Below are 25,335 nucleotides of genomic sequence, written 5' to 3'. Positions count from 1 at the left end.
TGTGCTGGACTATGTGCGGTGTTAATAATGACTTGAACCATAGAGTCGGGGAGAAACCATGTGGCTTTTCCCTTCGTCAACCATCCTTGATCTGTCTGGACCCCTCCTTGTTCAGACCATTTCTTGATTCGTCTGGGATAGCATGTAACTGTATATCTAGTACGTCTTGTGTAGGGTCCTTAACTGTCATACAAGTAGTCTGATCTGGAATATCCGTCTTGATCGTGTTAACTGGAATGTCTGGAGTCTGAGCTGTAAGCTTGGCTGTTCGATCTGCCAGGTCGTTACCCTGGGAAATGATGTCAGTGACTTTCGTATGTGCTTTGCACTTCATGATAGCGATAGCTGTCGGTAAATGTATTGCATCTAACAGGGCTTGAATGAGGGGGCCATGCTGAATCTTGGCTCCATGAGAAGTCATGAAACCTCTCTCTTGCCAGAGTATTCCAAAGTCGTGTACGACTCCGAACGCATAACGTGAATCTGTGTATATGTTTACTTTCAGGTTCTTGGCTCGTATGCAGGCTTGGGTCAGAGCGACGAGCTCTGCTGCTTGAGCAGACAGGGTGTCAATACGATGTGTTTCTATAACTTCAGTTTCAGTAGTCACTGCATACGCGGCTACTAACTCTCCTGTACTTGTCCTCATACATGAACCATCCACATAAAGTGTCAGGTCGGGATCAGGTAATGCAATGTCTGTCAAGTCTTGTCTTGGCTTTGTCATGGTGTTAACAACTTCCACACAGTCATGTGTGGCAGGATTTGAAGTAACTGAGGGTAACAGTGTAGCGGGATTTAAGATGTTGCATCGTCTGATTTCTATGTGTGGCTGAAACAATGTCAGTTCATAACCTGTTAAACGTGCAATTGTCAAGTGCTGAGTCTGTGTTCGGTTCAAAAGAACTTCCACGGAGTGTGGAACTTGTACTGTCAGGGAGTGTCCTAACACTATGGAATCACTTTGTCTGATAGCTAGGGCTGTGGCTGCAACTGACTTGAGGCACGCAGGCAGAGCCTGGGCCACCGGATCTAATGTGCTAGAGAAATAAGCACAGGGCTTGTATTGTCCCGCTTGATCTTGTGTGAGAACAGATAATGCTGTACCATCACGTTCAGTGACAAAAAGTATAAAAGGCTTACTGTAGTTTGGTGTCGCTAGAACAGGTGCTTGGCATAAAGCTTTCTTTAACTCATTGAAAACAAGTGTATGTTCTTGGGTCCAAGGGAGGACAGTCGATGTGGCTGCCTCCTGTGTCGTTAACTGTATCAGTGGCTTGGCTAGATATGCGTACTGAGGAATCCATTGTCTGCAGTAAGAAGTGAGGCCGATAAAAGCTCGTACCTCCTTCTGAGTCTTGGGCTGTGGAAGATGTGCTATTAACTGGATACGGTCAGGTGTCAACTGCCTACCCCTCTTGGACAGTAAGTGTCCAAGGTACACCACTTGCTGGACACAAAATTGCAGTTTCGAAGGGGACACCTTGTGCCCCATCTCGGCCAGGAAATACAAGACTGTAAGTGACGCACGTTCGCAGTCACGTTCAGAACGGGCTGTGATCAATAGATCATCGACATACTGGAGCAGGGCAGTGTCAGTCGGCATGTGAATACTGTCCAGTTGTCTTTTAAGCGCTTGACTGTAAATGCTAGGACTTTCTGTGAAACCTTGAGGAGCTCGTGTAAATTTATAGCTTCTTCCATTTAAACAGAAACCGAAAAGGAATTGGCTGTCTGGATGAATGGGGACACTAAAAAATGCATTCTTGAGATCAATAACAGTAAAGAACGTAGTTTCGGAATCAATGGCAGTCAATAGGGAAGAAATGTCTGGAACCACTGGGTACTGGGGTATGATACATTTATTAAGTTCTCGAAGGTCAATCACTAATCGATAAACTGAAGGTGCATTGGGATCAGTACGTTTAAGAATCGGAATGATAGGAGAATTACATACATTGGAGTCAGTTTCTACAACCACTCCTTGAGCAATGAGCTCGTCAATAATTTTGGATAAGGCTGCTACAGCCTCAGGTGGCAATTTGTACTGTCGGATTCGTGGTAATACAACACCTTTCTTCAGAGTGACACGATATGGTGTAATGTGCATACAACCTACATCAGTTGGACCTTGCGCCCATAAATGCTGTGGTACATTCAATAATCTTGGATCAAAATCACGCAATACATAATGACCTTTAAAATCACGTAAAAACAATCTCACACCTTCTGGGGAACAGCATATAACTGCTCCTAATTCTTTCAGGGTCTTAATACCTAGTACATTTTCTGGACATGATTTCGTAAGTAACAAGTCTGTAGTTCGGGACAATGGACCAACTTCTAGGGAAACTGGTTTCGATATTTCATTAACAATAGGCTTTCCTGAAAATCCAAGGGAAACATTTCTAGAGCCTGAGAGTGGAGCCCCTGGAACCTCGTCATGACTGATGGTAGTCCTACTTGCCCCTGTATCAATCAGAAACTTTCTGTCTTTCCCTAATACTTGACTGTGTACATAGGGACCCTCTTGATCTACAGGAACCTCGATGAGAGGCAAGCTAACCTCCCTCTCTAGGCTGTATCATGAATACTGCTGATATTCTGGATTTCTGACTGTGCGTACTGGTACATCTGCTGTGTTACGTGTTGTGTGGCAGCTATAGGCTGCGGTACTGTAACTGTCTGTTGTGCGTTCTGCGGTGGCTGGGAATTCTGCAGAGCATGTTCTTGTCTAGGAGGACGTGGTCTCTCTTTTGTCTTACCTGTAGCTATGTTGTGTTTCAGAACTGCACATTCGTTTATATAATGACCTGGCTGTTTACAGTAATTGCATGTCCCTTTAACGGGAGCTGTAGAATGACTAGTTTGATTCGGACCCCTCTTCTGACTGTCTTGTGGAACAGACTGTGCAACCAGTACTTTCATTTTCGTGTCTTTCATACGTCTCCTTTCATGTTCCTGCTCTTCCCTGATTCTGTTCTGGTGATACTGTAGCATCTGGAGCATTTGTGACGGAGTATTAGCTTGCCAGGTACTTTCGACTTTCAATACTCTATTTTTAACTTGCGGTAAAGAATTCTCAACTAGTTTGGTAACAAAAAGATGTGGATACTATTCACTACTTGTTTTCAGGCCGCTATTTATAATGAAACATTTCTCAAATCTAGAATAAAAATCACTAGTGTCTTCGTCTTGTTTCTGTTTACAGGCTGAGATGGCATCCTAGTCTTCCTTTTTCGTGGCTAGTAATCTTGGCAAGACTTGTATTAACAACTCGGGCAATGCTTTAGCTTTTTCCCCAAGACCGGTACCTGGAACTCGTGTGTTATCTTCAGTCTCTAATGTGGTCCAATCAATCTTTTTCTCTCCCACCTCCATTTCTTTTTCTTTGAGTTTTTCATATATGCCCGCAGGCAACAGGACCTTTAACATTTTAATGATATCGGGATACGTGTATTCTCCCATACGGAGCATGTCCTTTAATTCTCGATGGAACCCTGCTGGATCTTTATCGTGACAGGGCACTAACTTTTTCATTTCTAGTAGTTCTATTTTCGTGATAGGGGTGTAAACAAATACTCGTTCGAGGTTACCTCCCTCTCCCTTAACTGGATGTACTTCTCGCAACGGATTCTGTCTGTCTATGTAGAATGATTTTCTTACTGGGGGTGGAACAGGAACAAAATGTGGATTCAGGAACGTTCTGTATTTGTGGCGCTGTTCTAAAATAACACTAATTAAATCGGTACCTAGACCTTTCCATCTGTTTAGGAGTAACTCGTTCAGTACATCATGTAAAGGACCTGGATCAGAATGCTGATCCTCATACAGTGTGATGAGGTGCTGGATCATATACATACCCACCAGTCGCTGCTCGGCTGGGGGCAGCTTCAGAAACGTTTGGGCCACTATTTCGTCTGGAAACGTGGTAGAATCACTAACCCATCGGACTGCTGATCAGGCTAGTTCTTGTTCATGCATGGTACTAAGCTCACTATAGCCTATTCGTAATTTCAGAACTTTATCTGTAGCCTGGAATACTTGTTCAAGAGAACACTGTTCTGGTACGGGAGGAGGAAAAGCTTTCTTGTAATCTAGACGTGAATGTCTGTTAGAAAATCTAGTTCTACCTACATACGCTATTCTGCTGGGATTCTCGGTGTCTACCTCTTCGTCTGAAGAGTCATTCTCTTTCTCGGCTACTCTTTTTGCTTCCTCCTTCTGGTGTATACTTATAATTTCCTTACGAATTTTCCTGTACATGGTTTCTATACTATTCTGTGTTCTGTGTTTTCCTTCTGCTATATTGTCACTCCATCTAGTCAGGGCTTTCATCTCGTCTTTGTCTTTATCAGGATAATCTTGTTCTCTTATTAAACAGTTAATCAAGAATTGTAAAATCATATTTTGAATCTCGGCTTTCCTGTGTGCCATAGCTTCGTGAATACTTCCGGGATTCTCCCCTGTACGGATAAAATGATATATTCTGTCTAGATGTTCCTTCATCTCGGGCAGGGTGGCCAAAAAGTTGGCAACTCGCCTTAAACGTACTGAATATAATATCATGTGATCTTCGCCTGGAACTGAATCATATATGCAGTCAGTAAGGTGTCGCTTGAGGTCTGCGTACGTAGTCACTTTTGGCGTGTGCTGTAACGCTGCGTCTCTCAGCGTCAGTCGTTTTACTTGAGGCGGGGTGGTAGGAGCACTTCCCCCCGCTCTTCCTGAACTAGAATCGTCTGTTAATACTGTACGTGCTGGTAAAGTGACTGGCAGAACGGGCACACGTAATGTGGGCTGGTCCGGGGGTACTGGCACATTAACGGGGTCCCCGGGACCAGTGGCTGGAGGAACAGGAATTACATTATTAACAGGGTGCTGAGGGTGAGCAGGCGGAATAGAATTTGCATATTCTGGGACTGTATCGTCCAAATAGGACGAAAGGAAAATTTCAGCTGCAGTCGGTTTATGACGTAGCTTAGTCGGGACCAATGGTGGCGGTAAATTACAGGATACTTCCGGGGTTGCCTTCGGCAAGCCCTCGGCAAGAAGAGGGTACATACCTTTAATAAGGGCATTTCTCTGTCTGTCTGATTGTTCTGCTCTAACTCGTTCACCTTCTTCTAGAAGTTCCCTTTCTTGGGCTTTTTCTGAAGATTCCCTACTTAATTCTGCTTTTCTGAATTCTTTTTCTGTTCTTTTATGAGATTCTTTGCGCCATAATTCTATGGCGTCTTTCTGGGATTGTCTGGCTTTCTTTTTCCATAATGCTTCTTCTACTCTCATGATGCACTCGGCATCCCATGTTCCTGATACAGGCCATCTATATTTCTCTTCAAGATTCTTTGTATAATCCACCCATAAGTCTAGATATATTATATGGCATCTAAGCCATGCTTGTGATACATAAAGTGTCCAGGACTGTCCCTAGGAGGGACAGGAACTGCTTCTTCGAGTAACCCTTTTCTGGTTTTTATCTGACGTAACTTTGAAAACAGAGGCATATTTGAGTCGTACTTGAATTAAACACAATACACAATAATCACAGTAATGAAATGGCAAACAAATCACTCATACCACGACATAGAAATACATTAATAACAGTTCGAACAGAATACGACCTAATACACTGAAAAACATAACACTTGAATTTCTCGAGAAACGGACTTACTAGAATTACTGGATGCACTGCTAAAACAGTACAGAACATACCGGTCTCATAAAGAGACACGTCATACCGTATCCACCTAGATGGACACGTCGGACTGGATCTGCGTACCCAAACCCATCGGACCGGAGACAAACTAATGACCCCGTCTAGATACTCCCCCAGCAACGGTACTCACCGGGAAGCAAAACTTGAAGGCCTCGGACTGGACTGGACTGCTACGACGTCTGGTTACTACGCATGCGCTTCGAACTTCAGGCTTCGGAAACAGGTGGGCCTCCGGATACCTCGGACCTTGCTCTCTCGGCTTGGGCTCTGGTCGGGACGAACCGCATTCCTCACCGCCTCGTCTGGATGCCGGACCGCAGTCTCCGTCTCCTCCGTGGGCCTGAGGGAGACTTGAGCAGAAATATCTGCCGGTGCGCAGTAGAGGTTCCGTCACGGCTGTAGAAGGGTCAGGGGGCCTGCGTTACATCGCCGGCGCATGGGGAAGGGGCTCGTCCCTATTCGGGCGCCATTATGTGGTAAATAAATAATTAATTACCGGTACTATTTTTCTATGCATAAAATAAAACAGATAGCTCAATAAATAAGAGGCAGGATCCGGGGTATCTGAGTCGAACAGGCTTTAATCAGGCATAAGGGAAGGGACAGGATCGGAACAGCCTGAAATAGAATGGCATGGAATGGCAGCTGCAACGTCTCATTAACAGTACATAGTATATATAGGAAAACATTACAATTGCATTGAATACAGTAGGCGTAACAAGTGACAAACGTAAGATAAGAACAAATGGGCGTACAAAGAAGGCGTGTACGTAGACATGTGATGAAGACGTCACAGAAGTGTCATAAATGGGTGGATACATGGAGGGGGCTACCTGGGTAGCTGGAACCTTTAACCTAGTGGTGCGCGCAAACGGGCCATGACGTGTAACTAGGGAGAGCTGGGGGCTCTGGCTTCTGCACTAGAAGAGGAGACTAAAGTCTGAGATGTCAGGACGACATGTACCTGCAGCATATCTGGTATCTTGTGTTTAGAGAACATGTTGATACAATCTAAAAGTCATCAGAGCAAAGGCTACTTGACACTAAAGCTGGTGCATGCATATATTCTTCATGTATTGCGTGTGCTATGAATCTTCTATGGATATTAATACAGTAATTCACTTGCATGGAGACAGGAAGACTAGACTATAGCTGAAGATGTTTATGCGGTTCGTTAGCTTAGGAATGTGAAGACGGAGAGCTGAACTGATAACTGTAGGCATAACATATTCTTGGCAGACAGGCAGGCAGGCCAGGCCGGGCACCGCGCTGCTCGGCAGGAAGTAAGCGAAGGGTCAGGGATGCGGGAGGGGCTGCATCGCTCCTCGGAGTGGGTTCAGGAGACTGGAGCTTGAATCTGGTGTTCAGGCCCTTTGAGGCCTAGTAACGGGGAATTAACATGGCATAATATAAAACGTTGGCAACATAGGCATAATACTCGTTGCTTTCACGAGGACTGGATAACTGGCATACTAACGTTGGACACAACTATAATCGCGTCTTTATTCGATCATAGGGGGATATATGCATATTAATCATGCACATATTACATATAATGGGGAACACGTAGGGACACATGACAAGGCAAAATTCAATTTTCCTCATATGGAATAAAAGAAGCTCAAAACCTGTAATAAAACCAGCCGATCAATTATGTCCTCAAAGCTGGCACTGACTATATTTTCACACAAAGAAACAATCGTGGCATCACTATTTAAATTCACAATCATTATAGCTACTTAGCTGCCCAGTGATAGAAACTCTTGAGAATTCATCAACATGGCTCCTCTATATCTCATTCACATAAATTTTACTCCTTCCTAGAGTTGTGGTAGGGATGGGAGTTAAGGGTATGCGAGTACAATAGGGGTTGGGTAATAAGGTTAAAATGCGACTTTCTCTTGCGAAATATATGTCTTAGGCATGCAAATTCTGTGCAGTAAAGTCTTTTTCTATCTCTCTGTCTCTCTTGCTCTCCACCCTCCTCGTCAGACGCGTGACGAAGCTCCGGGCGATGTGGATGACGATGCCGGAAAACGCATCCTCTTCTGGCAAAGTATCGAAAAGAACTTGAGCAAGTTTGAATCTGTGCTGCATCCAGGGTACTACCTATGTACACACATGGGTCAAAAGCCCAGCAAGTTGGAGCTGTGGACTGAACCTCAAATACAGAGTGGAATTTCCTATTTCCAGCTGTGGGAATGAAAGAATCCCCAGAACTCAACGGTGTACAATAAACTCAGGCTGTGGAGAATGCTGGAGAATGGCAACTCAGGATAGGGAGATCCTCCTGGATCAAGGAACGAGATGTCAAATAATCCAGGTGTTTCACATCTTTGGAGAAAATAATAAACAAGCATTTGCAATACAACCGGTCTGGCGTTTGGGAAAAATTGAGCTATTTTCGGTATAAATGATATTGTTTTTTACTTCTGCTTTTTGTATGTAGTGGAGTGGATGAATGTTGTTTGTAGTAGAATTATGTGGTTTGAATTGGAATTGTTAGTTGTGAAATTGTGTGGGATGGAATTATGTGGTGTGTTGTGTATTCGTGTATTGGAATATGTGGCGTGGTGAATAGATAAGGATGAGAGCTGTATAAAATAGAAAGTAAGATTGAGAATGATAGGTAGTTTGTATATGAAGTGGTGAATGAACTCTAGATACAGTAGCAGAAAGAGTGTGAGAAAGAGAATGAAGGTTGAGAAAACGTTATAGACGCATAAAGAGGCTGCGCTTGTGTACACAAAAGACACAGAAAGAAGAGTAGGAGAGCGTGTGTTTGCGGTTTGGATTTTTTGGGAAAGTTATAGTAAAGAAACTGTGCTGAAAGACCTGAAGTGAACTAATATAAGAAATGCTGGATAAGTGTGTTCAATGGAATTATGTGGATATTAATTTTGTGTTATTAAGTGCAGTGGACTTATGTGTGGCGATACTGTGTGTTGTAGAGTGGCGTTTATTGTGTGAAACTATGTGGTATGGTGCCTAATTATGTGGTGTGGATTGGATTTTTGTGGTGTGCAGTGGAATTGTGTGTTGTGGAGTGGAATTTTCTGGGGTGGAATAGAATTGTGTGAAGTTGAATTTTGTTGTGTGGAATTGTGCGCCACTGAGTGAAAATATGTTGAGTGGAATTATGTGCCATGTGTGGAGGGCATTTATGTGGAGTTTATGTGGCATGGAGTAAATTTATGTGGAGTTTAATTATGTGGTATGGTGTGTAGTTTAATTATGTTTTGTGGTATGGAATTGTGTGGTGTTGAATTGTGTGCTGTGGCATTGTCTGGAATTGTGTTGCATGGTGTGAAATTATGCAGAGTGTAAATTTGGGTGAAGCTGCGGAGTTGACTTTTGTTGAGTGTAAATATGTGTTTTGGAGCTGAGTGGCTATATGTGGAGTTAACTATGCGGCGTGAAGGGTAATTATTTAGTTTGGAGTTTAAATATGTGCAGCGGAGGTATCTGGACTTGAATTTTGTTGCATGGAGTGTAATGGAATTATGCTGCATTGAGTGGTGTTATGTGAAGTGGAAATTATGAGGCATTGAGCGGAGTGGAAATTTGTGGAGTTAAATTTGATGCATTGTTATTATGTGGTATGAAGTGGAATGATGTAGAGTTGAAATGTGTGGTGCAGAATTATGAGATGTTGGAATGGATCGTGTAGTGGAATTATTTGGTGTGAATGTGTGTGTTGTGGAACTGTCTGATATTTAATTGTGTGGCATTGAATTATGTGGAGTTGAATGCTTCTTGTCTGTATAGATAATGGTGTTGATGCAGATTAATTTAGGATTTTCAGTCTGAGCCACATCAACTCTGCGGAGCGGATTGCATTTCAGTTCTCTGGCTGTCAACACCTATTTGCTATTTCAAAAGATTACATGCATTCTGCTAGAGATCGAGTTGCAGATCTTTCTGGCACTGGCAACGCACGCCCAGCCCCACTCACCATTTGCCATGTTTGCAGGTTGGCTTTGTTAGGGGAACAGGGAATAATGGGTGCAATGTTATGTGAAGGATTGGGATTTGAGAAAGTCACATTAATGTTTAGCCAACGCATTCAGAATTGAATATGACTCAACTGAAACTGTCTCAGTCCTATTGGCATTTCAGAATAAAGAAGAAACAGACCGGGTCCGTGTTTTTTGTTGCATGGTTCTCCTTGGCAGAGGAGTGGGGAGGGCTGTAAATAGACACTTGCTGCAAGTCTCTGCCTCTGGTCTCAGACGTGAAAGATGGCATGAAAGAATGAAAGGTAGCCGAGCACCATGGGACTAAAATATGTAAAGTGGACCCTCCAAGATGAGAAAGCAGCCGCCACGGTCCCACGCCTTCTATGATTGTAAGAGATATTTATTGACACCTAGATAAAAAGCAGTTCTTCTAAACAAATGCGCGCCTCACAGGCTCGACAGAAGAAACAGCAAGAAACATTAAAACAAGCATTTGCAATGCATCGGGCTCGCCTTTGGGACCTTATATGTATTTAGCAATGCAGCATATTAGCCTGGGTGCTGAAACATCTACTGTTTTTTAACATGGAGGGAAAGTAAGCACCGAACTGCGTGACACGCCAGGTATGGGAACACATGGAGAGAAATATTGCCTTTCAGCGGGGAATGGTATAGTCCAAAGCTCTGGGCCCGATTCACAGAACTAACTTAGGACAAATTCCTAAACTTACTACCATTTTGGTATTCACAGAAGGCACTTACTCATTCAGTATTCACATAAGTTAGGAGTCCTAACTTTAGGACTCCTAAATGCCCTCTGTGAATACCGAAAGTCTGAAAGTTAGAATTTTTCTCAGTTTAGTAGTAGTAAAGTTAGGACTCCTTTTTAATAAAATTATATACTTACCAATACTTACGTTGTAATGGTATGCGTTGTAAAGGTACCTGCGTTGTAAATACATGCGTTGTAATGGTACTTCGTTGTAATGGATCCTGCGTTGTAAAAATTGCGTGGTAATGGTAGGTCGTTGTAAAAGTTGCGTGGTAAAGGTTGTATACCGAAATTAACAGCTACCCACAATGCTTGCTTATTGGTAAAAGATCATCTTAATGCAAATTATTTAGCTTTAACACCTTGCTACCAGGTTAAGCCCCAAATCATTCAACGTATCTATATATATTAGGGTTGTCAGCTACTCTTACTTTACAATCATGGCCATATCTGGCAACAAAAGCTGTTTGTGTGGTTTGCACTGACATTAACAATAATACAGGTCATTCATGACAAATACAGGGCCGACTGACGTCTCCAACCTTAAAACATTGTTATTGGAGTTACAACAGTCTAAATACTTTGAGTAACTGTTTGCCATGTAATGCAGCTGTGTCGATACAGTGGCAAAACGTCTGTGCTGAACACCAGGTGCAAAGTGTCTTGAGTGGTAAGCGGAAATGTATCTACTGCAATGGGGTGAAACTCCCCATGACAGCTGCTTACAAGAAAATCCTGATGTCTCCTTACTACCTCAGGTAAACAACCAAAATACCCCAAAACAATTGCGGTCAATTTATTCCCTTCCTGTGAGGAAACCTTGCCATAGCGCAAGCACCAAAAAGAAGTCACCATACAATTACATGATTTCAGTACAGAACGTTCCTTTTACAAATATCAGACACTTTGTTTTCCTTCACATATTCAAACCGGACTGTCCCTCGTTATGTCACTCAGACAGAAAGAGTAAAGAGAGGGTACCAGTTGTTTCTTGGAGTCACGGTTTTCATTCAGCAAGGGAGGAGGAGCGAGACAGGCAGAAAAAGAGGGTGGAAGAGGAAGAAAGAGTGGGGTGCAGCTGCCAGCATACGAGAAGTGGACCCTGCCTTTGTCTTCTATTCATCATAACTGGAATTAACATATGTGAGTGAACTGACAGACTAGCAGAGGTTATCACCTACTTCAAGCTGGGGAAGCAGGCAGGCCAGACCCCTTCTCGCTTAGCACAACTTCGAGCACAGGAGCCGGAGCTTCAGCCGATCAGCAGCTGTCCTCTCGCCTTTTAAATAGAGCCATCATTGCAAGCGCTTTCTTGCGTTCTAATATATTGACGGCCCTGCAGACAAATACCACTGTGGCCTGGGGCTCAGTCAATAATGTATAAACAAAAAAGAGGAGTATCACCATAGGACCAGGTAGTGGTCCTAATGGAGAGTGGGGAGAGGAATGAAGTCAAAAGGAAATTGATCCTTTTTTAGAAGACCCCTCACTCACCAACCTGGTTGGTGACATGCTTCATCATCGGGGTCCCACCCGGACAGCCGAGTGCCATCCGGGTGTGCTGCGACACCTGATTTACAGTGGAGCGGGTAATTTTTGTGAGTGTTGTGCAAAAAGTGATAAAAAATTGGTGCAGTATTCCTTCAATAAAACTTTAATATGAAGTTACTGGACAATAATAAAAACAAATCAAGATATCAGAGTAGGTTAAATTGACCGACTATATCTATGTGAAAGTGCTTGGGTCTACATGTTTCAACCTGTGTTGGAGATTCCCAGGTTTTCATCAGCACCTGTGTAATTCAGGTGTCGCAGCACACCCGGATGGCACTCGGCTGTCCGGGTGTGACCCCGATGATGAAGCATGTCACCAACCAGGTTGGTGAGTGAGGGGTCTTTTGAAAAAGGAACAATTTCCTTTTGACTTCATTCCTCTCCTCACTCTCCATTAGGACCACTACCTGGTCCTATGGTGATACTCCTCTTTTTTGTTTACACATATTTAGGTCTAGGGGACCAGGAGTACCTCCCTCTACATTGTGGAAAAACCCTTACTCTCTCTTGTTTCTTACATGCTCAGTCAATAATGACACAAGTAGTTACCCTAAGGCACTTAACTTTCGTGCCTTAAAGTATGTCAATTGTGTGTGAGCCTGCTGCTACCTCATAGGAGAGGGTGGGGCTGACTTGGGTGAGGGAGGGGCAGGCTAAGGAGAACCAGAGCGTGCTTGCTTGAGGTCCAGGAGTGTTTATTTGCTTGCAGGAGCAGCGCCACCTTTAAAGTTATATCCAAGCAGGAAGGAATTTCCCTGTTCCAAAATGAGTGCAGAGCACAGGGAAAGCAAGAGGGAGGAAGGGGTTACGGGTGGGTGCATGGTAGGAGGGTGACTGGGTGAGGAAAATAAAGATAAACCCCTTTAAGGGGCTTGTCTTGAAGCGAGGAGATGGCTTAACATATAAAGCCGCAGACTTTGGAGCTGAAGTGCAAAGTTCGAGCCTCAGGTTTGGCTGTATCACCTAATCATAAATAAATACACAGCGATTTTGGAGGGGGGTGGGGAGAGACAAACAAAAATAACACAACACATGTGGAGGGGCGAGACAGCTAAAAATTAAAACAAACACTGTCAAATGCAGCATCTGAAACCAACTGAAACAAACGTGCACAGAATCGAAGGGAGGAGGTGGCTCAACATACAACGCTGCCGACTTTGGAGCTGGAGAACAGGGTTGGAGCCGCGGCGTGGGCTGTATTAATCATAAATAAATAAACGGAGATCTCAGATGGGGGTGGGGAGAGACACATAAAACAAGCATTGGCAATGCCCTCGGGGGAGAGGCATGGGAAGAAAGTAGTCTGTGCAGCAAAGGGGCCAGTAGCCGTGGAAGGACACAAATGAAGACATGTTCATCATAAGGAGGAACTAACGAGCCTACAACCAATCAGAAGGCAGCATTTAAGACACAAGCCAATGGCAATGATGGGCGGAGAGTGGGTGGAGCTTCCACGCTATAGTGTGTACAGCATGTCTCAACGAGGCAGGGCAAGCACTGCCTAGGCGAGACCTAAAAACAAGTGGGACAGGGGCAGGGGCAGAGGCGCTGCAGTGCCACGCGAGGGAGCTGGGATGGGGGGGGTGACTCATCTAGGAGGGTGAAGAGCAGTATTCCCCTCCTGCGCTAGCAAGACCCGGGGAAATGAAAACAAAAGCGCACCTGACATTTTAACAGATGGAAGGCGTAGGGCGCCGTGCTGATGAAAAAGAAAATAGTACCACAAACAAACTTAAAAAAAAAAACAAGGAAGAACACATGTAATGGAGCAGTCTGCTGGGAGGGTCGGGAACAGCAAAGGGCGGGATGAATTAACCACATTCACAAATGTAAAACAGCCATTTACAAAGGGCATGAACAGGAACTAACAGAAAACATGGGAGGTTCTTCTAACTCATGTACCAGATACAGCATGTCTCGCAGAGACAGCGCATGCAGCAGATGCGCTGCCTGGGTAATCCCAGCATACAGCAAGCAAGACAGAAACAACCCACGGAGAATCCCACTATTCCACAGCCATGAAATAAATGATTCACCAAACAATTGGACTATTTATCAACCACTACAGAAACAATGCTGCGGAAAATCTCCACCTCTCCGTTGGCTACCCAGGATGTAAAGTACTTTAATATTGCACTTTAAACACCTCAACCAGATGATATATATATTTTTTTTCTCCAGAAAACGAAGCACCTTTGGGACATCTTGAATCTAATTTGAAGTTAAAAAAATACAATTATAACATGGTCTGTGTTTTTAAAGAATACCACTCCATTGTACACAAATATCAAAAATATATTTTCCTCATTGAAATATGATGACATTCTGGATCACGTTCTTTAAAAGGTCTTATAGCTCATAAGTGCCACGGCGCACTCAAACCCGCTCCACAATCACGGGTATTTATGAATGTTTTGTAAAGTGATGCTTGAATGAGGGATGCATGTTGAATGAATTGTATGATGTGCTCCCATGCAGCGGACATGTTATAATAGGTTTAAATAAAAAACAGGCCCTTTGCCCCGTGATCTGTTATGAGCTGTCTTCCTGCGTGTAATTTCTTTTGAGCCTCCATGGTCTCCTAACTAGTCTGATTGCTACAAGGCAGTGGTCCAGGAACGACAACAACCACTTTGGTACTGGCCTCTGATCAATGCATAAAATCGGACAGGTCTACCCTACTAGAAGTTATACTGGGAATAAGAAAGCACACCCTTTTGAAAAGAAGCCATGGTGACTGCAGCCTCAATACAGGTGCCCGCAACAAGAACAAAGTGATGGATGGAATGCTTCAATTAATCTCAGCCTTGGAAATCACACATGGCCTCATCCCAGTCCTCTATTGTTCACCCACAATGCAACTCTAGACGGAGGCCGATCATGTGCAAATCAGTCTTGAGCCTGGAGCAGCACAACCCGTACCGGCAGCAGTAGCGGCTCCTGGAGGGAGTGGTGTGGGGTGGTGGAGCGGGGTGGTGGAGGGGCAGGGAAGGGGGTAGTAAACTACGGCATACGGCCGCAGGGAGATATGTAACAAAATAAATAAATAAAACAAATTACATTGCGCGTGCTGAAATGTCATCGGCGATGCAGCGCGCCCAAAGTAATTTATTTTATTTATTTATTTTGTTACATATCTAAGGCTTCTCTCCTGATGCACCACAAAAAAATGGAATACCTAGCACCAGTTCATCCCATAACCTTCCTAACACAACAAACACGATAAGTCAGGCTTCCCAATCCAATAGGACTCAGCACACAAAGTTCTTCTCTTCCAATCCAGAAGTTCGCAGTGAGGTTAGCAGACCACCCAAACACCAGAGTTTAATGCTCCTCCACTCCTCTGGAATAATTCCATGAGGTCGTTTGTCCACTTGACTTCAGAAGCTTATCCAGATCAATCACCCAGTGGTCCTCTTCTGGTCATGCACAGCTCAAGGATTAAGCTGCCCGTCCCAGACCATTCGCACTTCTGTAGCCAATTCAGTAAGCTCCCCTGTAGATGGGTGTGCACAAATATTTAGGGAGTGAGATCAGAGGAACAAGTTACTTTGCTTTGGCACAACTCTCTCTGGTGGATAATCTACCTAACCACAGAATGCTCACTTTCAGAATGCACTCACGTGCCAGACTGGATCCATAGATGTTTTCCAGCAATGCTCCTCTGTGTCAGTAGGTGGCACCGTGTGAGTCAGTGGTGGCTCCATACTGCCCCAGAAGTGAAGGCGCAGACCTGCATATAGCGACACCCCTTCTCACTGACACCAGTTTTGTTAATCTTTCCCCTTATGCGAACGCATATGCAGAGCATCTCAACAAATTTTTGCTGACAGTCTGTGGATTTCTAACTTGAGAGGGACTTCGTGGAAGGGCATCTGTTTGCAAGGATTACATCAACCACCTTGGTCAGCAAGCTGAAAGCATATAATTAACGCCGCTCAATCTCTATGCATGAAGGTGTAGACTGTGGCGATTCAGCTGCTGGCCCCTGCTCAGTTGCTAGGACAGGAGGTCCTCTTGTACTGACAGCTGAATTGGAGGGCAGATGCACAGGCACTTTGGGTACCATACTCTCCAGGCTCAATCTGGGGTGATTAAGATGACTTGGGCCCTGTCCATCCAAACCTTCCTCAGGACCTGAGGCGAGTCAAAGAGCCCTGTGTCCCACCTCAGCAGGAATTCATCTCCTTGTGAGTGCTTTGGAGAAAACTCCAACATGCAAACTTCTGATACTGTTCATTCTCAACAGTGGCAAAAAGAACTAGCTATGCCACACCATATTGGTTGAAGACACTGCGATCACGCCGCTGCGCCGGGGAATGACCGGCCATCGCGCGGTAGGCTTCACCGTATTGGACTTTTAAAAGCGAACTTTAAAAGAGATTCGGGCGCCCGCACTGCTGGTGTTGTCCTGAAGGCCTGATACTGGGTCTTAAACCTCGGAATTCCACCGGCCCCATGGCGCAGCATCAGTCGCTGCAACTCTCTCCGTTCCAAACTATCGGCATCTGAGGCTACAAATATTAGGCATATCATTCATGTCCTGATGATGATCTATGTATCAAGATAATGGATTGAAACGCCGTCGACCGCTCATAACACCTTATACAAGCTCTAAATCCTATGTGTACTACTATTGTAAATGTGTTCTGTTATACTTTGCTGTACCTTTACACTGTGTGATCACTGGTACTGTAAACCTCATGTTTTTGCCTGCAAGCCCTTATGATCCATTCCTGTCAAATGATTGTTTGTTGCACATGTGTTGAGTAGGGTGCAGACTTGTGCCCCACTTTGTGAATTGTTGTGTAACATTTCCTATATCTAACCTTAAGTAAATATTAGACCTCTGCCCGGCTGGGTATGTCCAAACAACATAGCTACGATTGAGTCTATATTTATTCATCCTGTAAAATTCCCCCCAAAGGGACCACTGTTGTTTAAATTGGAGAAAACTCCAACATGCAAACTTCTGATACTGTTCATACTCAACAGTGGCGAAAAGAACTAGCTATGCCACACCATATTGGATGAAGATGTCCTGCACCATCTAGAAATAGAGATGCCAGGCTATCTCTGCTCAGCTTGTTGACTCTGGCATTCAGAGACAGCCGCTAGGTGACTGATAACCAGAAAGATGTTCTGCTGATTCAACCACCTTCAGAGACACAGGTCCTCCTGACATAGGATCCAGGCCCCACTCCACCCAGCTTGTTGCAGTATTACAGGGCAGTCATGTTGTCCATGAGGACCTGCACCAACCTCCCTGATATAGATAGCAGGAAGGATTCTAGGCCCTGAGGCATTGCCCAAAGCTCCACAAGAGTGATATATGGCTGAAGACCAAAGGCATCTGATTTCCACCTTTCACAGGTCACCCCCAGTGATTCATCTGTCACAACCATGAACTCTGGGTGGGAAAGGGAGACTGACCTGCTGCAGGTCAGTTTGGCACTCATCATCCAGCATTGCAGATCCGGAGCTGTCTTCTGTGAGACAGCCCTGTAGCTGAACCCACTGGGATCGGGAATTCCACTGCAGGGACTGCATATGCCATGTGACATTAGGAATGAGGGCGTGCGTGAGATCAGGCGACCACGAAGGCTTAGAGCCATCCTCACTGAGACCCAGGGCTGATAACAAACTATCTGGATCATATTCAGAAAGTCCAGGACCTGCTGCAGTGGTGGAAAAATCTTGAATGCCACTGTGTCCAGGATTGCGAACAAAAAGTAGACACTGTTCCTCTAAGAGTTGTGTCTAGGGAGTCTAGGTGTGGGAACCAACCGCCAGCAATTCAGTGGTGGTGGAGGATTGTCACAATGAAGGGAATCTCCTGTATGGGACTCAAGTGGGACAGTGACTGATTGATAGTAAACCCCAAAGATGTCAGAATTCAGTCATTATCCAGAGGTAATCTAAGACTGTCTGGTGAGCCCAACTTTCAGCAGCCAGTTGTTGAAGTATAGGAACACCGGTATTCCCGGGCTCCAAAGATAAACAGCCACCACCGTCATCATGTACTGTTCTGATCCCACTGTAAACCAAACACAACACCTGCTGAACTGCAGGAAATTTGTATTTAAATATGTGTCCTGCAAATCTAGGCACACCATCCAGTCTTCTGGGTCCACAGCAGAAATACTTGGTTTAATTTTTTTTTCTCAGAAAGATTCAATGGCTAATGGTCTAATATAGGCCTACTGCCTCTATCTGTCTTCTGAATGAGGAAATAGTATGAGTAGCACTCCTCTTTCTGGCACCTGCTCCAAGGCACCCCTGGAAAAAAGAAGGTTGACTTCCTGCATTGAGAGTGTGGAATGATTCTACCAAAATCGTTCTGGCTTGGGTGGAAGATGGGGTGGGTAAAAAATCAAAGGCAGGGAGTAGAACCTTTGAAATATCGGCAAAGCACATATGCCCAATGTGAAGGATCTCCAGCCAGGGAGGAAATGCTGTTTCGTGCCTCATATCAGCTGTACATGTATGTGCTTATGAGAGCAAACTACAGGGTATTGGCATCTGCTGCAGCAGGAAAAGAGGAGTTGGAGGATTGCTGCCATAGCAGGTACGAATGGCCTTAGCTTCTGCCATAAACTCTGCCTCGAAAGAGCTGGGTCCGCTGCTGCTGCACAGGTTGGGAGGGATGGTAGTGGTGGTAAATTAATCCACTGGAAGCGAATCTACACTTTCTGTACTGCTGGTGATTTTAAGTTGTTAGGAGATCAATAAGTTGGGAGCCGACCTTGTGATTCACTCCAAAGGGCACAGAAAGAAAGGAAATGACATTAGCACACAACGATGGCACTTACTGGCACATGCATCAACGTAGACTTTTGCAATTCCTTAATTGCGATTATTAAGGAATCGCAATTAAGGAATCGCAAAAGCCTATGCATGTAGGAATCGCTATAAAAATAGCGATTCCTACACATTCCTTAATTGTGACTCGCAAATTGTGAGTCGCAATTAAGGAATGCCGTCCCATTCATTCCTATGGTCCTCCAGGCCCATAGGAATAAATCGGAGTTTGCATGAGCAATTTGCGAATACCAGTAGGTATTCGCAAAACGACACCCTGTTGCACCCCTGAAATTGATCTGTACACATATGTTGCACACACACATGCCCTAAGGGCATGTGTGTGCGCAACATGAAACTTTGAAAAATGCACAAAAGTGCATTTTTCAAAGTTTTTGCAAATTACCATGAAGTTCAAGTTCATGGTAATTTGAGACCCCTATTAGCGAAATCGCTATTTTTTTTATGTTAATGCATTGCATTTAAGGAATCTCAATTTGAGATTCCTTAAATGCAATCGCAATTTAAGTAATCGCAATTTAGAGATTTCTTAAATTGTGATTTTTGCATTTGGGATGATGCATTCCAAATGCAAAAATACCGGTCGCAAAGGGGCAGATTCTGAGAATCTGCCCGTTTGCGACTGGTTTATGCTTTGATGCATGTGGGCCTTATATGTGACTCTACTCCATCACTTATGGGATGGTATGCAGTCACCACAGAGCCACTTGGCGCCAACAAGTATCAAGCAGGAGCATTGCTGGAAAGTTTCGGATCCTGCCTGGCACCTGGGAGGATTCTAAAGGTGAGGAATCTGCGGTTAGAAGTGTCAGTCAGAATAGTCATGCAATACACCAGTCTCCTCTAGCACAATGAGCAGATTCTTGACTCTCTCTCAGCTTTGCCATAGCTGAATTGATAAGAATGCAGAGTCCATGTAGGAGTCCTACCTAAATCCAAGGCTTTAAACTGCTGAGTTCGCAGGGCAAAATTATGTCCATTACTAGTTCCCAAGAACCGCATTGTGAGAGGCCACAATCACGGTAAGTGCACACTCCGTCCCCAAGAGGTACACTCACTTTCTACTTGCAGTACGTGGTGAGGACGACAGTTATAAGGAGAGTAAGCACATTCAGAAGCAGGTACTCTCAAGGAGAAACTGGTGCACTCCCACTGTATTTGACTCTCTCGATTCTGCAACTCAGACAAAACTGCCAAAACTAGACACCTTGCCGTTGTGTGCCACTTTTGGTCGTGTCTGCTCCTCTTGTCTGTCCTACACACTGGCCTCCCAACTTGAATGGTCACCCCAGACACTTGTAGCAATGGGGAAATAAGTAAGAGAATGAGAATATCAGACTACTGTTAAATACTCTTGCATTCAAGCTCATTTGCTCCAAATGTGATGACTACCAAATGGAACAGTGTTCTGAAGACAGCTACATTTGTACAACATATGCAAGATTCACCTGGGCACACTTATCACTGCTTAATTGGTTGAGACCAACTGGCGCAATAAGTGGCTGCTGCCCACTTTTCGCACAAGCTTCCAGGGGCTTGCAGTGTCACTGATCAATCAAGATTAATAGAGATGCAACCATTCATATACCCACATATAGTGACCTTTGCTTAATTACCCACTCATTTGGCTGCTCCCTTCATACAGGGGTATATATGTTCTCTCATGACTAAGTTACTGGATTTGGAGTGTGAAGACCAGGGTTATAATGGAGGATGTGGCACCTGACCAAAATTATGCGAGTTTGGGCAAATCATGTGAAGTGTAATGTAAAAAACAATGAACCTTATCATCTTTGCATCATGTGGCTCCATTCTCATCATCCAGAGCAAGCATAAATATATATCTATATATCTATCTATATCTATATCACTGAAAAAACCATAGGTTTCAGGGGCCTTATAGTTAGTTGGACATTTCACTCGTACAAAACCATAGAAATTCCACCGTTATAGTTAGTTCAGCTAACTATAACTCGTGCCCCCGCAATGCACTGCTGATGACGTCACATATTACATCACTCATGACATGGTCAGTGACATCACTCATAACATCACTGATGACAACTAACTATAACACCTCTGAAACCTATGGTTTTTTCAGTGAATTTCTAAGGTTTTTAAATGCTAATTTCTAACTATACCGTGCCTAAAACCTATGGTTTTTTCAGTGAACTTCAAAGGTTTTTTAAATGCTAATTTCTAACTGTAACATGCCTGAAACAAATGTTTTTTAAGTGAATTTCAAATGTTTTTAAATGCTGGTTTCTATGACTACAGAGGTAGGACATGTGAAGAAAGAAGAAAAAACGCACAGAAAGAAGCAAAAGAAATGCAGAAAGAAGCAACAGAAGTCCACAAAGACGAAGAAAAGTGCAGGAAGAAGCAAGACATGTGCAGAAAGAACAAACAGAGGAGCAGAACGAGGCCTTTTTGCAAAATCATCCTGTGTCCACAACTTTTTCTGACGGGTACTGGTGGTAACTGACTCTGACTAACCAGGCCTAGAGCCAGTGCTATGCTAAAAGACACTTAAAATACAGTGAAAACACCTATATACACTAGGAAACACTATTCGTTGGGGTACCCCTGTGATTAGCATGACCTCCTCTGGTAGCCCCTAGTACATAATAGGGCAGAGGGATTAAAATTACCTCTAAGTCAGAGGAGCAGAAATATGCTACTTTAACTAGTAGTCGTGTTTGCAGAGTGGTGGAGAAAGGGTGCTGGTCGTCCAACCAAAGCTCAGGAATTCTGCTGCGTAGGACTTACAGGAGGTACCAGGAGGGATTCTTGGCCCCCAAACTCCCTCAGGACTAAAATGGACTTCATCCTCCATCCCGTAGTCTGCCACGAGGCACGTTTACAGAGTGGTAGAGAAAGGGGGCCATGGCCTCCGAAGACGTCTTAGCAAACCCACTGTGTGGGACTTACTGTAGGTAACAAGAGGGGTAGTTGGCCCCCAAGGATATCCTTTGGGGCTAACTTCCCAAACTATTACCTCCAGTCAGTCCCACACAGCAGCATTGTTAAGTACTCATACCAGGCCATGACCACTTTGCCCACCACTCTACAAATGCACTCCCTGGCACGCTCTTGGATGGGGATTGAAGTCCCCTTCACTGCTTGGGGTCCTTTAGGGGCCAACTAGCCTACCTTTTACCTCCAGTGAGCCCCACACAGTGGGATTGGTGAGAGGTAGACAAAGGCCATGCCCCCTTTCTCTACATTACTCTGCAAACACGCCCATGGTGCGTTGTAAGTTGGGGGATTAAATCCCATTGAATCCTGAGGGTCCCTGGGGTCCAACTAGCCATCTAGGTACCTCCAGTAAGTGCCACTGAGCTGCGTCTTAGAGAGGTGTAAAAAGGGGCATGTCCTGGGCCACCTCTCTGCAACGCAGACCTGTGGTGCTTACTGGAGGTACCTGGTGGGCTAGTTGGCACCCAGGGCCCCTCAGGATTGAAGGGGAATTAATTCCCCAACTTAGAAACGCGCCACAGGGTGTGTTTGCACACGTCACCTCAGGCCCCGCCCCCTCCCATCACCACTGTGTAAACACACCCCGTGGCACATTTTCAGTTGGGGGATTAAGTCCCCTTGAATACTGAGGGTCCCTGGGGTCCAACTAGCCCAACAGGTACCTCCAGTAAGCGCCACAGAGCTGTGTTGCAAAGAAGTGTAAATAGGGGCTTTGCCTGGATCACCTCTCTGCAATGCAGGCCTGTGGCGCTTACTGGAGGTACCTGGTGGGCTCGTTGGACCCCAGGAACCCTCAGGATTCAAGGGGACTTAATCCACCAACTTAAAATGTACTACACTGCATGTTTGCACACATGTCACCTCAGGCCCAGCCCCCTCCCTTCACCACTGTGCAAACGCACCCCGTGGCGCGTTTTAAGTTGGAGGATAAAGTCCAACTAGCTCACCAGGTACCTCCAGTAAGCGCCACAGAGCTGCGTTGCAGAGAGGTGTAAAAAGGGGCCTGCGCTGGACCACCACTCTGCAATGCAGCTCTGTGGCGCTTACTGGAAGTACTTGGTGGGATAGTTGGCCCTCAGGGACCCCCAGTATTGAAGGGGAATTGATTCACGAACTTAAAACGCTCCACAGGGCTCGTTTGCAGAGTGTTGCTGGGAGGGGGCAGGGTCTCCGGCACCATCGTCTTTTTTTAAAAAACTTTAAGAAGGGGGCTGTGTGGCCCCACTTTCTTACCTATTTTATGGGCCCTGGGGACCACATCCCCCAGGACCTGACCCCTATCTTTTTTTTAAATGGAAGGAGGCCGTGTGGCGCCCCACCCAAGGCCATATTCAGCCCCAGTTACCCCATCCCCCGGGGCATGGTCAGTGTATTTTTTTAAATTATTTAGTTGGAGGGGGCTGCGTGGCCCCTTCCTCAGGACATTTATGGCCCCGGGGACCCCATCCCCCGGGGACGGCCTTTGCATTAAAAACAACAAACATATATATATTATTTTATTATGGGGGAGGGGGCTGCATGGCCCCACTCCAGGGCCACTTCTGGCCCCGAGACCCCATCCCCCGGGTCATGGACACTTAGTTGGGGACAGTGGAGGGAGCCCCAATGTCCCTACGGTCCCTGCCGGCTTCCCGCCTCCTGCGGGAGCTGGCATTGCTTTTCACATGGGGAGCTGCTGACATGCATTGATGATGTATTCTGGCTGGTCCAGTCTGGGAAAACTGCACCGCTACGGAAATGGAATGTGGGCTGCTGATTTTAGACTCTTTGAAATCGCGGAAGAACAGGAAATGGTGTAAATACAAACCGTCTTTATATCTGTTGGCTCGCTGAAGGGCTAGGGAAATTGCATTTATTAAATGTTTCTGTGGCAGAACCCACCGGAGGGTAAAAGTTAAAGTGAGATTACTGCAAGTCCCAGAATGCTATTATTCTTTAGCTCACCAGAGAGGCCCACCAGAGGGCAATATAAGCGATTAATAATGTGACTTGCATTTCTCTAGTTTTTTCTGCCAATTTGCAAGCACTACCCGTGACCAAGGAGCAAAGGCTCAGAAACGTGTAGGGCAAGAAAACTATTTGGGTATTAATGCTGCTTTTTACCGCGGGGAGCTAAGGCTGAACAGTTAGGAGACTTTAGACACCTGGGTAGGATGGGTGGGGAGGGATAGTTGGGGAGGGTGAGGTTGGGTATGGGGGGACATGTCCTGACAACAACAGAGGACTCTGATATTGTGCATAATTCTGTATGGAAATGTCCTAGTTACTGAGATTCTGGCCTCCATTTGCGGACTGGGAGTAAATTAAAAAGCGTGATGTATTGCATGGTTGTTACCTAATACTGTATACATATGCGATGAATATACATTCACGAATAAAGTTTTGAAAACCAAAAAAAAATGCTGCTTTTTACCTGATTAAGGGATTCTGCTGGAGACAGCTGAATTTGCCTGTTCCTGAGTGCGTCTTCATGTGTGGGCGAACCTTTGATGATTACATATATATTTATATATACAAAACAACAACAATCCAAGTGCAGGTAGCGCACAAAGCAAATACGAACTCCACTTTAATTTGTGCAAGTAATTTTTTCTTCTTTATTCGTGCATTGCCACCATGACGCGTTTCAGCGCCTAGAGGCCTTGATCACATGACATGCCACCATTTCCTGTTACAATTTAAAGTGCCCCGTGCTTGATAGATACGGAAAACAGACTAACTGTATGTCTTCCTAGCAGCAATTAATAAAAAGCCTAAAATGCAGTTACAACTTGTAATCCACCTGTGCAAAGGACGCGTCAATAACAGTATTAATACAGGTACAATATATGGCAATAATGCTGACTGCCTTTTTACATTTCTGCATATTTACAATAAGTTATATTCGCACTGTGCAAAATTTCTGGTCACCTGTGCAAAAAACGCAACTGTGCAAAATACGCAATACTTATGGTATCAATACCGTAATCCATTCTGTTTCCTGGCTGCTTGGACCTGATAAGCTGCATGAATTATAGCTATAATATAGACCCACATGATATTTGCTGCAATTCTCATTTACAAATATACTGTCTGTCACCACATGTATGTACTGACCCTCTGCAAATTTCATATTGAAAGTGCAAAATATGCAATACTTCCGGTTTTAAATACCATGTTCCCTAATATTCTATCAGTGCATATCATGTGCAAAATGTGCAATACAGTAACAGGGTATAGGTCTACAAACATGTTTAAAACAGTATAAATCATATAACATGTTTCTTATTATACTATGTGCAAAATACGCTAATTACATGTATAAATACACCTGAATATAATACCACATAGATAAAAACCATATAAACCAGTTCATGAACTAAATAACATCCGCCACCAGGCACGAGTGGATAACCGTTAAGCTGCTAAGGCTAAATATTTTGCTGATTCCCCTCTATCCGATGTGTGTGGAATAATGTACGATAGTGTTGTGACCTTTTTTGTGCAGTTGTCTATCATCAATTGCCTGAATACTCTTTAAACGGTAGTCA

General features: G+C 44.6%; 1 protein-coding gene across 2 annotated transcripts in view; it reads left to right on the top strand.

The window, feature by feature from the left end:
* LOC144791977 (uncharacterized) overlaps nt 1-21,241 on the top strand; it is a 72,331-nt gene extending 51,090 nt beyond the window's left edge. Inside the window, exon 6 of one of the 2 annotated variants that reach the window (XM_078666839.1) lies at nt 21,104-21,241. In XM_078666839.1, coding sequence (XP_078522965.1) covers nt 21,104-21,109 — 6 coding nt within the window. In that variant the 3' untranslated portion in view covers nt 21,110-21,241. Of the gene's footprint in view, nt 1-7,711; nt 9,855-21,103 lie in introns of those variants that run through there. The other variant, XM_078666838.1, reaches the window with a different exon arrangement.
* The last annotated feature ends 4,094 nt before the right edge of the window (nt 21,242-25,335 follow it).

This window comes from Lissotriton helveticus, chromosome 11 (assembly GCF_964261635.1).
Source record: "Lissotriton helveticus chromosome 11, aLisHel1.1, whole genome shotgun sequence".
NCBI lineage: Eukaryota > Metazoa > Chordata > Amphibia > Caudata > Salamandridae > Lissotriton > Lissotriton helveticus.
This window is presented reverse-complemented; position numbering and strand designations above follow the sequence as displayed.